We start from the raw sequence: 13,900 nt of genomic DNA, 5'->3' as shown, positions 1-13,900 counted from the left end.
GAAACATCCTCTAACACAGGAGTTCTTAATTTTTTGTGCCATGAACTTTTTTTTTGGCAGACAGCTGAAGCCTACTGATCTGTTCTCAGCATGTTTTTATATCACAAAGCACATAGGATTCCAAATAATTTTTATTAACACTCCACTCTGAAGGTAGTGAAGCAAAAATGTGGACTGTGCATAGTAACTCTCTTTTGGAGAGTATAATAAGGAAGGAGAAGAAAAAGAGTAACTTTACCCTGGAGACACATGACAAATACTACACTTGAGCCAGGTGATCAAGGGTAACAACATTAATAAATCATGCTCATACTGTCTGTACTTGACATGTCATGAAAATGGCATTTTTACCTCTCTGATTTTCCCCTCAGAAAATGCATTAACTGGTCTAACCATGGGAAAAACATCAGACAAATCCCAACTGAGGACTTTCTATAAGAAAATGTCCTAACCAAGGAGAGCAAAGGAGACATGACTACTAAATGTACACTAGTGTTCCCGAAAGAATCCTGAAAAAGAACACAAGGGAAAACTGAGAAAATCTGAATAAAGTATGGGCTTTAGTTAAAATAATGTATCAACAATGGCACAACTGTTGCAGTAGGATACTAACGTGGTGTAGGGTATATAGGAACTCTCTATATACTAGCAATAATTCTGCAAATTTAGAACCATTCTAAAATAAAACTTTAAAAAAAATTAGTGAGTTACATAGGATTAGAAAGGAAATGAATTACACTGAAGTAATTATTTAAAAAAAAACAAATTTGTGTTGTAATGTTTCTGCTTCTTTATTAACATGCTAAATAACAATATTTATAGGAAGGTCAAAATGTGTAACTTCAAGTGGTATGAATGTAAACAGTATTTCAAGCTATTTGCAAAAACTACAATATATGAAATTATCTAAGATTGCTATAGTGACAGTCAAATGCATTGCTAACTGCAGTTGTGGTCTACAGTCAAAACTAAGTGTTAAATATCATTTAGAGTTTAGCAAAAAAAAAAAAGATGTCTAACATTTTCCCTATACAAGTTCAGAAGGCACTGAACTCATGCATGGATGCAGATTAAGAACCATCTAAGCAATGAGTTCCCGTCAGTGACACAGCGGAAACGACTCTGACTAGGAACCATGAGGTGGTGGGTTCGATTCCTGGCCTCGTTCAGTGGGTTAAGGATCTGGCATTGCCATGAGCTGTGGTAGAGGTTGCAGACGTGGCTCAGATACCGTGTTGCTGTGGCGTAGGCCGGCGGCTACTGCTCTAACTAGACCCCTAGCCTGGGAACCTCCATATGCCGCATGTGTGGCCCTAAAAAGACAAGAAGACAAAAAAAAAAAAAAAAAAAAAAAAAAAAAAAATCATCTAAACGAAAATAGAAAATAAGTACTAACACTAAATGGGCACCGTGTTGTGAGATCTCTAATAGGCATTACACAGGCTTCATCTAATTAAACCCTCATAACAAGCCCATTCTACAGATAAGGCAGCTTAGAGGATTTATACAACAACAAAAATAGTTTCAAACTACAGTCACACTCCAAATGAAGATTCTTACAAAGCACCTCTAAAAACATTTTCCAGCCCCTCAATGTGGAATTTTGGAGGAATAATATACTGATTATACTGTAGTTCACCAATGCTCCTACTAAACAACTTTCTGTTTAGGCAATCGGGCTAAAACTAAGATGTAACAAGTCCTAGCACTCCCCTTGGACTAATAACAACGATCATCACATCATCTGCAGCAGTAGCAGCAGCAGCTAACCAAAAGGAAAAGGGTAAAACACAAAAGTTCCCCACCCTGGTATAAATCTGAAAATTGATTTTTTTATCCCCATTTTCCAACTCTGACACACAGTCTGTTAGTATTCTTCTAAGGATGAGTGTGTGTGTGAGCGTTTGCGTGCGTGTGTGTGTGTGTGTATCCAATAAGCTCTGAAAGCAAATTTGCCAACTGTGAAATATCTAGGCCATATTTTATTCAACTATGCATTCTATTTTCTTAGCACTAGAGGTGCTCACACTACAGTGATCTATCCCCCTAAGCTTCATTTTCAAATGAATGTGTAGGTGAACTTAAAGCAGATTTTCTAAAAATAGTTAGGCTTTCAATAATTCATCTATCTCTATATTAAAATCCCTTAGTTGAGGTATGCTACTCTGTGAAATCTATATCCAAATTATGATCTTCTCCCCCACAATCTGCCAACCTATCAGAGAATTATAACAGATGCAGTTGTGAATCCTCAGTCAGCCTCTTAGCAGCTATGCCATCTTTGACAAATTACTGTAAACCACTTTAGGGTTATATTTCAAGTCCTGAGATTTTATATTCAGTAGTTACTGGAAATTGATAATGATGATAAGAGATACTTGCTACATAAGGATTTAAAAAATGCCTATCGAGTGCTGAGCAAAATCTCAAAAAACATTCATACAATTTATTTAACTTTGGGTTTTACTTTTAAGCTGTAAATTTTTCTTTGGCAATGTTCACAGACGGTCTTTGCTGAAATATTATTTCTCTGATAGTTTTAGCTGATTCTTTAAATAACGAGAGGTTTGCTCTAGCAAAGGATTTATCTTTCTTTGGAAGAAGCCAAAATCATCTCCATTTAAGGACACATAAACAGCTGCTGGAAAAGATTTTAGTTACCCATAAGAAAGTAAAGCAGGCTGAGTTCACTCTGCCGTTAAGTATAAAACAAATTAAAAATAACAATTAGCTTGTCCAGAATTATGGGCAAGATTTAAAGAATTAGAATTCTGAGATGTGGTGATTTAAGTAAATCTAAAATATAAACAAAAAAATTAGAAAAAAACAGGAAAATGATGCCTGGCTTTTCAAAGGAATACTTTTCTGTTCTCGGAAGTTTGAAATATCATTCCATTTACTAAAATTTAATTTACATAGTAATTTTCAGGAAAACAATTACTGCATTAAATGAGCATACCCTTTTAGAAACACTACTTAAATTTCCAAACACACGCACACCTGTCGTTAATAAAGTGTCATTAACTAGGATGCCACTGATTAGGGATTTGTGATTATTTCTTTTCTGCTGCAAAGTTACTCCTGATACTGTGTCAGCTTACTAAAATTTTAGTAAGATTTTACGGTAACTTAAGGCAGCTGTTAAAAAATCCTAAGTACTTAAATTTGTAAACAGCGAATTTTCCAGGGTAATATCTATCAGTTTAAACATGAGAATTACAGTAAATATATTGTTCTAAATGAAGAAAACACAAATGAATTAAATATATTTATTCTTACTTTAACTGTAAGGTAAAGCTAATTTTTTTTTAAACCAAAATCAGTCTTCTTATCCTTGTTTTCTCACACACACTCTCTCTCCCATACACACATAGGTATGAAAAAAGAACACAGTCAGTCAGGAAAAGGTGTAAAATTTGATTCTGTAACAATGTTTAATTATTATCTTGCTAGAAGCTAACATTCTGAAGCTGCAGTGTTAAAGCAACAGCAACAACTCAATCAAAGTTGTCTGGCTTAAGCCAGTATTATTACTCTCAATCTATTAAAACTCATATTACTTTAATTCTTCAACATTATCACCCTCAGTTTACAATTATTTCTAAGCCTGAAGATGCATGAACTTTTACAAAACAGCTATCACTCTGAACTTTCTATTCACCCTGAACTTTTCAATTTACCTCCCATATATTTTAAAAGTTAAAAAAAAGAAAAAAAAAAAAAAGAAGCACAAAGTATTAATGACCTTTCTATAACTAATGTTAAGATAAATGACATTCTAAAAAGTTTGGCTGTGATAAGACTATGGCTAACCAATCATAACTTCAGAATTCCTGGGTGACATCATAAGACCTCCCTATAACCCTTTTCCCCCTCCACCTACTTCAATTGTTCCCATAACTCTGGTAACAGAGTCAGAAAACTTTCCAGCTAAACACCGATAAGACTTCATACAACTCACAATATTCTATACTGTGATCATCATAAACAGCCAAGGTAAGAAACAGATTTTACTGATTATGGCAACTCTTACTTTCTATAATTCAAACTTAGAGAACTTTTTAAAAAGAGTTAATCGTACTTGGTAAATTTCAGTAGGAAGTTTGATAATGTCTGGCTGACGTAAAGCTTAATTTCTAAATAAATGCTTGTCCATTCAAGTAATAGTAACAATAAGACTGTATTCATCTTTGATCCTGGTTAATGGTTTGTCATTTTAATTTAACTTTCACTTTTATTTCCGCTGTTCAAAGGTGAATTTCTGCCAATTAAAGTATCTTTCAACTATGTTACCATGTTTGGTGGTAGAGGTGATTTGATTTCTCCATACAAAAACAATGTTTTCATTTTGTTATGTTACTCTGCTAAGGAGAAGGGTAGGGCTGGGCTGTCTGTTTACATCTAGATACTATGAACAATGGTGTGACTGTATAAAATGCACATTATTGGCATGAGTATTCTGATATTATCATTATGATTCCTTACAGTGAATATTAATAAAGTGGAGTTTAAGAATAAATAGCACAAACTAGTTTTAAAATGCTTTTGAAGACTTTTTTTCCTTTCTATAAAGTCCAGTCAACTTCTACAAAAAAATCCAAGCTTTTAATAAATTGTGTTATTTCTATTAAATTTAATATTCTATCATAAATGATAAGTTTGGGCATTTCAAAATACTTGTCAGAAACATGTAAAATTCTTTATGAAGTTACAGAATATTAATTTATTTTAAAAATAAAAAAACATTATTTTGGCAGTACAAATATTCCTATCTCATTTGAGTGAATTTGATAAAAATGGATCTTTACTCTGCCTATTAATGAATATACTTTTATCAAGGTACTATCCTCCAGTGTTTCTCAGTTTCCTCTCTTGTACTTAGAGGGTGGACAGGAGAGGATGAAAAATGCCCAAGAAGGGAGATACCACCATAAATTTTGTAACTTCTGTTTAAATTCTACTCTACTCTTGATGTTACAACCCTCAATTTAATGTATAAAATGTGTCTTCATTCTAAGATTTCAGTCAGGGCATAAAGGATATTATGATTTTCATTATTTTTATCTTTACATAAATGTCAAAATAAAATTACCTCTGGAATTTTAAGTTCGAATGACAAATGTTAATTCTACTGCTTTTTATAGATAAGAACTTTTTAATTCCTTAAACAGCTTTCCTTGAGGCACGCAAAGACATTTCCAATTTTTGTCTCCCACTGAAGCACCCTAACTGCCTATCAATATCTTTATTTTCATTAAATATTTTTCCTTGGATATTACAAAGTCACTCAGTGTGGGTGTTTTATATGCAGTTTTTATGCATTTTTACTTAAATGCCTATCAAATTACACACATTCTCACACTTAAAATGTTCATGAGTTCTTTTACAGTACCAGAATTTCACATTGCATACCACGCCACAAATGTGGTAATTTCCAGAAAGAGCAGAAATTCTGCTATTAAAATTATCCTTAGATAGACAGTGTGTCCAGATTAACAAAAATTATGTACAGTGACTATTAATCCAAATTTCAAACATAATTCCCTAGTGCCAGACATTATGTCCCAACTAGTTTATCTCCATCATAAGGTGAAATTTAAGTAATGTCTTGTTTCATGTGGTTAAAACTAAGTGCTTTAAAAAAAGCATCTGATGAAATAAAATGGAAGAAATGTGAAAGATTTTTTAATTATGAATAATTAATTAAGTTTAAAAAACACATGAAAGAGTACTTTGCTTTACCAAGAGAGGTCGTGCCACTATCATTTCCTAAAACTCAAATACCAAAATTACTTTAACGATATTTCAGTGGACATTAAGGAAAATAATACTCCAGAAAAAATTACATTTGGTTATACATTGATATTGTTTCTTAAATCTCACTAATTAATTAGAGAGAGAAGACTTTGCATAAATGAAACAGTCCCCCCAAAAAGAATTAAAATATTAATGTATTAAATAAAAATATTACTTATGTAACAAATTGTTTAATATATAAAAGTTTTAAGTAAAAAATTAAATGTAAAGGATTACCTAAATTAAACTGCTTATTACCAATCCTAGAAATAAAGAGGGTCAATTAAAACCTCCTCCTTTATTCTTGAAGAATTTTCTAAATGCGCCATATAAAATATCTCATTTGATCCTCTCAATTCCCTATTTGTTTGACATTCCATTTCTTTCTCACAGTTTAGGAAACAGATGCAAAAAGGTGAACTGCCCAAGGTCACAGAGCTAGGAAATGGTGGAGCCTTGGCAGAAGCCAAGATTTTATGACTCTAAACCACAAGCATATCCCATCCACTGATCAACAAATAACTCCTGACACTGGCAAAACAAAATAAATTCAAAGTCCTCAAATACTGTTAATGGTGCTCTAAAAGGCAAAGTTAGATGACACAAACTTCCATTTTAATTTAAAACCACTTCATTTAAAGTTAATTTTTGCATGAGGCATTATGTCTTTAATAGCCTATATAATATCCTCCTGGCCATTTTCAGAGCCAGGGATATAAGGAAGTTAGAGATGTCCTCAGTTACTATGCAGTATATCCTTGAAGACAAAACTCAAAATAATTGCACAGATTTCAAAAAACAGTAGCATGTACAATCAAATCAAAGTTTCCTTTTACATTGCTAAAATACTCATGCCTTTAATCTACTTAGCTTTGATACCTAAAAGACAGGTTAATTTCCCCTCAAAACTTTTCATAAATACCACAGTTCTATATTTTATTCCAATTTCATGTTAAAACTTTAGCTTTCCTCAATTTTATTTCTGACCTCTTCACATTCTACCATTTAAAATATTCAACCTCATTTGTTTAAAGGGGCTTGAAGAGAGAAATACTCCTTTATTTACGTTATGAAAAACACTAACTTTCATCTAAACTGTGAATTAACACAGTGGTGATCATACCAGCAAAGGAGGAAACCTAAAGGTTAGAAATCAAGGAAGTGATGCTTCCAAACTGCAGTGACCTAAATCAGATATGTAGTCTCTCTGAACATTTCTAGAAACAGTACATCACTGTTCTTACCCTACATAATTCTGAAGGATGTATGACCAAATAAACACATAAAAATGAGGCATGGGTGTAGAGCGCTTCCCCAGCACACTTGTAGTCAACTGAGGACCTCTAGTGCTTTTTAAAATGTATTCCACCTTCAGGTCTTTTTTTTAAAAAAAAAAAAAAAAAAAAAAAAAAAAAAAAGGACCAACTCACATTGTGGGGAGGGAAAGGGATATTTAACTGGCACTCATTGTCCTTAAAATTTCCCCTATACTTCTTCCCCAGATGCTTTTCCTCCCAAAGAAGAATCTGAAGTCTCAACTACTAAAATGCTAAAAAGAATATTTTAATTGCAAGTAAATTTATTTTAACATGATAAACAGATAATGAAAGCAAGCCTACAACAAAATAGCAACAGCAATGTGCCAATTTCAAAGAGAAATCTCTAAGCTGCTCTTTAATGAATTTCCTTAAAGGCAGAGCTTTAAACTGAGGGAAATATTTCATTACGGGATCAATTAAGGGGTTAAAAATATGTTGACTTCTATGTTTACACAATTCTCTTCACAACCAGGCAGAAGCAGCCTGAAGATTCTTTCATATAGCCAGTGTGGACCAACAAAGCTTTGGAATGTTGCTGTCACAAAATATCTTCCAATATAACTTCCAAGTTTAGCTAGCATTAGGTAATCTCAAAAGGAAAACGATGCTACCAAAGTGAAGTTTTGGATACTAGCAGACTGATGACAAACCTACTGTCCTGACCTAATTCAACAAATCCCACCCCCCACCGCAGCGACCAAAAAGATGCATACATAATCGCTTCTGGATTATCTGCAAAAAATAACAGCAAAGAATAGGAAAAAATAAAACTCCCAAATAATCTTAATTAGATAAATCCTGTAAAATCAAGTCTACAGAGAATTCTAATCTTCTGAATCAATTTAATGGAAAGAAATTTCAAAAAGTCATCTGTCAGACTATAGTCTTGGATGTGTACTACTTGAATTTACTGGCAAAATACACGGATGTTCACTAAAATAATAAACAGACAAAAACTAAATGGAAACAAAATTCTGAATGCCACAGACAGAATCTCAGGAATTTGTTTCAACAGAAATGAACTTCAGAAAGTTCTACAAAGCCCTGAAAGTGCTTAAATTACAGGTGGGGGTTACTGCTCAGCACATACAACATCGTTAAGGTATCAATTGTCTTATCAGGTCATAAAGTGACACCAAAGTTTTCAAATGTCTAGTGAGGTTCCTTTTGCACAACAATGTCTCTGATGTTATGTTAAGAAACAGAACTCACTGCAGACAAAGTGAGGACTACTGCAGAGGCTGACAAGGTACTTCCACCCCAAATGTGCCTACCATGGCACATGATAATTACTGAGGGATTAGAGTTGCCTGTGGTTTGTCCTTCGCCTTCTTCCACTTTGAAAAACAGAATACTAGCTGGAACTTAATTGTATCTACTTCCCAATTTCACCTTTTTGAGCAAAAAAAGGAAGGGTGGACATCCAAAGGCTTTATAAATCCTACAAAGAATAGTAAAGAGTTATTCTTCCCATCCCTCTGAAAATGAGAATAATCATAGTTCCCAGAGACATACAAGATACTCTGTGAGGACTTCCTGACGTCTACATGTCACTGGCATTTCTACAGCCAAATTCCTACCCAAGTATCTTTCATATTTTCACTATTCTGATTCTAGGGCTTGGATGGTGAATTAATTTTCGAAAAGTACCCTTACTCCTCTTATCCTAAATACCTAATTTACACATATTGCTATCCTTTTAAGAGAGGAAGATAAGGCTAATTTCAGTCTCCACTGTTTGTTTAGGCCAGACGCAGGTTCAGAACATCTCAACACAATCTATTTCTGATTACCCAAAGCAATGCTCTAAGAGATTAGATAAAATGAAAATAAAGTGAAACTATTTTTCTAGGCTCTCTATCAAATACTACTGTATTAACAGCTTGGCTCTAAGAAAGGATTAAAAAAAAAGACTGCTGAAGTTCTAAAAAAAAAAAGTTCTAAACTCATGGGATGGTTGTTGAGTGAAGAGAAAAAAAATGATAAATATCTGACAACCATGCCGTATTTTATGATGTTGTGAAGGTCAAAGACAACTCTAAAAATAGGACTGTGCTATTCCCACACACAGCTTTTGAATTCTCAACATAAGACAGGAAGCCCCATCTTTTGTATGGATGAATTTTGGCTTAATTATTATCACACAGATTTTGTAAGCTCAACAGAATTAGGGCTCCACACATTTTAGATTGTATCACTGTACAATAAATTGGGACCAATAAATTGTATGCATACAGCTAACATTTCAGCATGTAAAGCAGATTTGTTTTGGTTTTAGCACAAGGTTATAAAGTGACTACAAATCACTTTAGAATTATATTTCTAAGTCTGACGGAAAACAAGACACTATCTTTGGCTGTCTCCTTTATACTTATTTTGTCTCCAGGAACAAACTGTCCTTTTCCCACAACAGTTGGCTGTTTTTAAGTATTATGAGATCATCTAAAGTATATTCATTATAGGAGTTAACATTGTGGCTCAGCGGTAACGAACCTGATTAGTGTCCATGAGGATGCGGGTTTGATCCCTGGCCCCACTCAGTGGGTGAAGATCCGGCATTGCCCTGAGCTGTGGTATAGGTCACAGACACGGCTCGGATCCTCTGTTGCTGTGGCTGTAGCCTGGGAACTTCCATGTGCCACGTGCGTGGTCCTTAAAAAAAATTTTTTTTAATTTCAAATAAATTATATTCATTATACATTCATTATTAGAGAGCTCTTATCCTTAGTGTACCTCTTTGTAATTCACAAACACCAAGTACCCATTTGTACAAAGCTTAGGCCAGGTTAATGTTGTTAATCATTAACAACAATTTAAGTTTCAATTCCCTAAGGTAAATCCTCTAAGCCTCATTTTCCTCATCTGTAAAATAAAGAGACTTAAGAACATTGGAAACTATGTGTTTAACTATCAAATTATATTATTTAAATGGTTAATTTGTGAATCACAACACTCTGATCATTAGCAATTTTCTAAAAATATTAAAGTAAATCATAAAAATCGCTTAGTCAACTTCACTGATTTATTCAAATGGTACCAATTTTGTACTAGGTACTAGAATACAAAATAAACACATGGTTCCTTATGTTTATGAACCAGAAGTCTAGTTGGGGTCACAGGCATATAAATCAAAATTATAGCATCGCCTAATGGCCATGTTTTGATATAGGTCTACTAAAAACCAGCAGAGGTGATAATCAATTCTGCCTTAAGAAGTCATGGAAGGTTTCATCAGGAACTGAGCCTTAAAGATTAACTAAAGTTCGCCTGGCAAAGAATCAAAGGTAGAGGCAGGGGGAAGGGAGACATTCCAGGCAACGCCAGAACAACATGTGCAAAAGGCAGAATCATAAAAGGGAATGAGGTATTTATGGAAAGGTGACATGTTTCATGTGACTAAAGTACCACTCATCAGCGTCAGGATAGGGAATGACTCCTATATGTGCTTCATGATGAACAACCAGCCTGCTCTTCCTTTTCCATGTTTTATCTCAGAATAGTTTTAAAATTCAGATCTTTTATACTATTTAAGTCCTAAAACCTCACAAAAATTAAGTTTAAACAGGAATTATCAATGATTCTCTACTGCCTCCTAAACTATATTATACTTTTTGAAGTATAGTTGATTTACAGGGTTGTGATAAATTCTGCTGTGCAACAAAGTGACTCAGCCATTCATATACACACATCCATTCTCCTTCAGATTCTTTTCCCACATAGATTATCACAGACTTCCAGGTAGAGTTCTCCGTGCTATACAGCAGGTCCCTGCAAACTGTACTTAATTATACAACTCATGTAAAGAGACTAGTCAAATATATACAGTAATAAGGAAAATCCTCTTTGTAATTATCTAACAGTAAAAATTCACTGTATCTACAACAAGCAAATCCAAGCCAAAACAACTTAAAGGGTGCATTTTCTTAAAGAACAAAACTCCTTTATTTCAATAGTACTTTAAGAATTCAAACTAAAGTAATTAAATATATACCAAGCTTAAGCTGACAGTTTCTAAGGTGATAACGTTACAGATAAATTAAGTAATGGCCATGAAGAATATATGCTAGAGAAACATAAGCTGTACCAACTCTTTGAAAGAATGACGTCTAGTTCGTTGTTCGGATCTCCTCACTACAGGTCAATACCATGAAAGAGACCAGAGTCCCCAGAGAAATGAAAGCTCAGTCCAATATATAATTCAAATCTTAATACAGCCAAATTGAAGCACTGAAACTACAAAATCTAACGACCATATACCACATGGTTTCTTTGTAACAAAAATTGGGAAGTTCTGACTGACCAGCCTGATACATATCTTCTTTCTCATTCTTTCAGTTCTTCCCTCTGCTATCTTTAGCACTAGTCTCTCTCAGAAACAGAACTATAGGTTGAGATGGGTTTTCTTGAGATGTGAAGCCACTAGGGAAAAAATGAAATTAGGCAGCTGGAGTAAGGTGGTAAAATCTTAATTAGCAGTGATATATCAACAAATGTTAATAACAGTTATCTCTGGGTAGTTAATAATGGTTATTTTTAAAATTTCATTTCCAACTTTTCTTGTTTCAAAATTCACATTAGAAGTATCCTTAATGACAACAAAACATCTCCAAAAGTTAACTGTTACTATCTCTGGGCAGTTAATTTATGGCTAATTTTTAATCTATATCCAATTTTCTACAATGATGCATTAAGTCCTGGGTTTTTTTATTAGCACAGATAATTATCAGGCACCAATTAATCAGATGGTTTTGTAGAAGAGCTTGTGGGAGCTCTGAAAGAATGCAAATGGAAATGCTGTTCTTAAGTACAGGTCCTCTGAAAATAACAATTATCTGTGGTAGATAGGAAGACAATGACAGTTTTATTTACTATGCCTTCTGAGTCTGAAAATCTTCAGTACTTAATACGGTCTTATTAAAATGTTACTTTAAATAGCATATCCAAAAAGCTATAAAACTGTAAAAAGGAATGGCAAACATTTCAATCTATAATTCTGATAAAATACTTCCCATTTAATGATTTTATTTTGGACTGAAATCAACATCCAGAGAAAATTTATTACATGTATTTCTTTTATATGTATATTTGCTAAATTTATTAGTAAAATGAATAGAAAACATTCATAATTTGATTTCTTCTTAAAAAATTATCTGTGATTGCTTCAGAAAATCTATACTAAAATCTCAAAACATGTAGATGTGAATAAATGTAAACTCTTCAAATGCGCTTTATTTTTACATCTTATTCCAGAAATGCTCAGAAATAAAAAGAATATCTCTTTGAAACAGTATCTAATGTCATACTTAAATGCACTCATTTCTTTTTATTAGATTTGCTCTGGAGCCATTAATACACTAATGTTCACAACAATTATGCTCATAGAGAAACGGTCTTAATGAAACTGTATGTAAGAACTTGCCTAAGGGAACAGCCCAAAACAAGCTGCCCCCTAAACTAAACTATACATCTAGTCATTCTGAGAGAAGGAGGCAAGAACTGAAGTTACTGCACTCCAAACAGAAAACATCATTGTGACCATAACCAAAAAAGACAGGTTCTCAGAAAGAGACAGGCAGATGGACAAAGCCACACATAGACTATTGAGATACTGGATGTCATAAATACAAATAATGTAGAGAATGAGGGATTACACAAAACTGTTTTACCTGTTCAGAAAATAAGTTATTATACATATGATCCTAATCCATCTACTATTTTTACATTCCAGGCTGCCTAAAAGAAGACAGTGATCTCATATTTGGCTGGTAGCTTTTTCAGCTTTCTCTTGACGGCTTAAAACTTCAGGCTTCCTGCCTTCCTGGTATCATGGATAAAGTCCAATACCTCACTCGCTCTGCTATTAGAAGAGCTTCAACCATTGAAATGCCTCAACAAGCACGTCAAAACCTTCAGAACCTATTTATCAATTTCTGTCTCATCTTAATATGCCTCTTGCTGATTTGCATCATCGTGATGCTTCTCTGAAGTTCTGCCACAATCTCCAGTGCTACAATTTATCACCATCAGCTTAAAATCTGTCATCCCATGAAGAAGGGAAACAATACTATATAAGAGACCACTTCCTCAGCAGAAGTTCTTTATGAAAAGGTCAAGATTTGGAATGAAACAAATTGTTAGCAAATGTATTCATCTGCTGGATCTTGTAAACATGAAAAGGGCTTTATTTTCAGAAACTAACTTTAAAATGACTATAAGTGTGCATAATGCAACTGTTGATTTTCTCAACAGAGCTTATAAATTTCTATCCCAAATCTTTTCTGAGGATGAACTAGGGGTTTAGTTTGGAAACTGCACTGCTAACTAGTTCACGTCATATATAAAGCATTAGCTTCACTCTTTGGGGTAAATATAATTTATACTGTACTGTAAAAGCCTCTTTGATGTTTATTAAGTATTTTTCAGGTCTTCACCAAGTGTACCAAAATAATCATTCAAATGAACTATCATTTGAAATAGCCCACTGACTCCTCACATCTGCTGTCTTTATTATCATCACACAGAATCTCTAGTGGTATCAGAACCTACATTCTAAAAGAGAACTTGTATTCTTTTCTCTATACTACACTAATATTTTAAAAAATTTATGAGAATCAAGTAGGAAAAAGACCATATCCTTACATAAACAAAATTTCTCTTAACCATTTTTCTCAAAGAATTATAGAATTCTAGTACATATAGGTAAAACTATAAATCTGTTCTCTATACACAAGAACTGCTGGTTAATTTAACATGTGACATTGTGATTAGCCATAATTACTAATACA

General features: G+C 33.6%; 2 protein-coding genes across 5 annotated transcripts in view; one reads left to right on the top strand and one right to left on the bottom strand.

Moving 5' to 3' along the window:
• CEP85L (centrosomal protein 85 like) overlaps window positions 1-13,900 on the bottom strand; it is a 163,338-nt gene that overhangs the window by 93,018 nt on the left and 56,420 nt on the right. The window lies entirely within an intron of this gene.
• On the top strand, window positions 3,923-13,503 carry PLN (phospholamban). The gene is given in 2 exon segments (NM_214213.1): window positions 3,923-3,996; window positions 12,844-13,503. A coding segment is annotated over 1 exon segment (159 nt). The 5' UTR covers window positions 3,923-3,996; window positions 12,844-12,941; the 3' UTR covers window positions 13,101-13,503.

Source organism: Sus scrofa, chromosome 1 (genome assembly GCF_054392235.1).
Source record: "Sus scrofa isolate SSC_HxYL_T2T_F1_AM1 chromosome 1, Sscrofa_HxYL_maternal_Yorkshire_Landrace_v2.0, whole genome shotgun sequence".
Classification (NCBI taxonomy): domain Eukaryota; kingdom Metazoa; phylum Chordata; class Mammalia; order Artiodactyla; family Suidae; genus Sus; species Sus scrofa.
The sequence above is the reverse complement of the archived record's forward strand: the minus strand, read 5'-3'. Positions and strand labels throughout refer to the sequence as shown.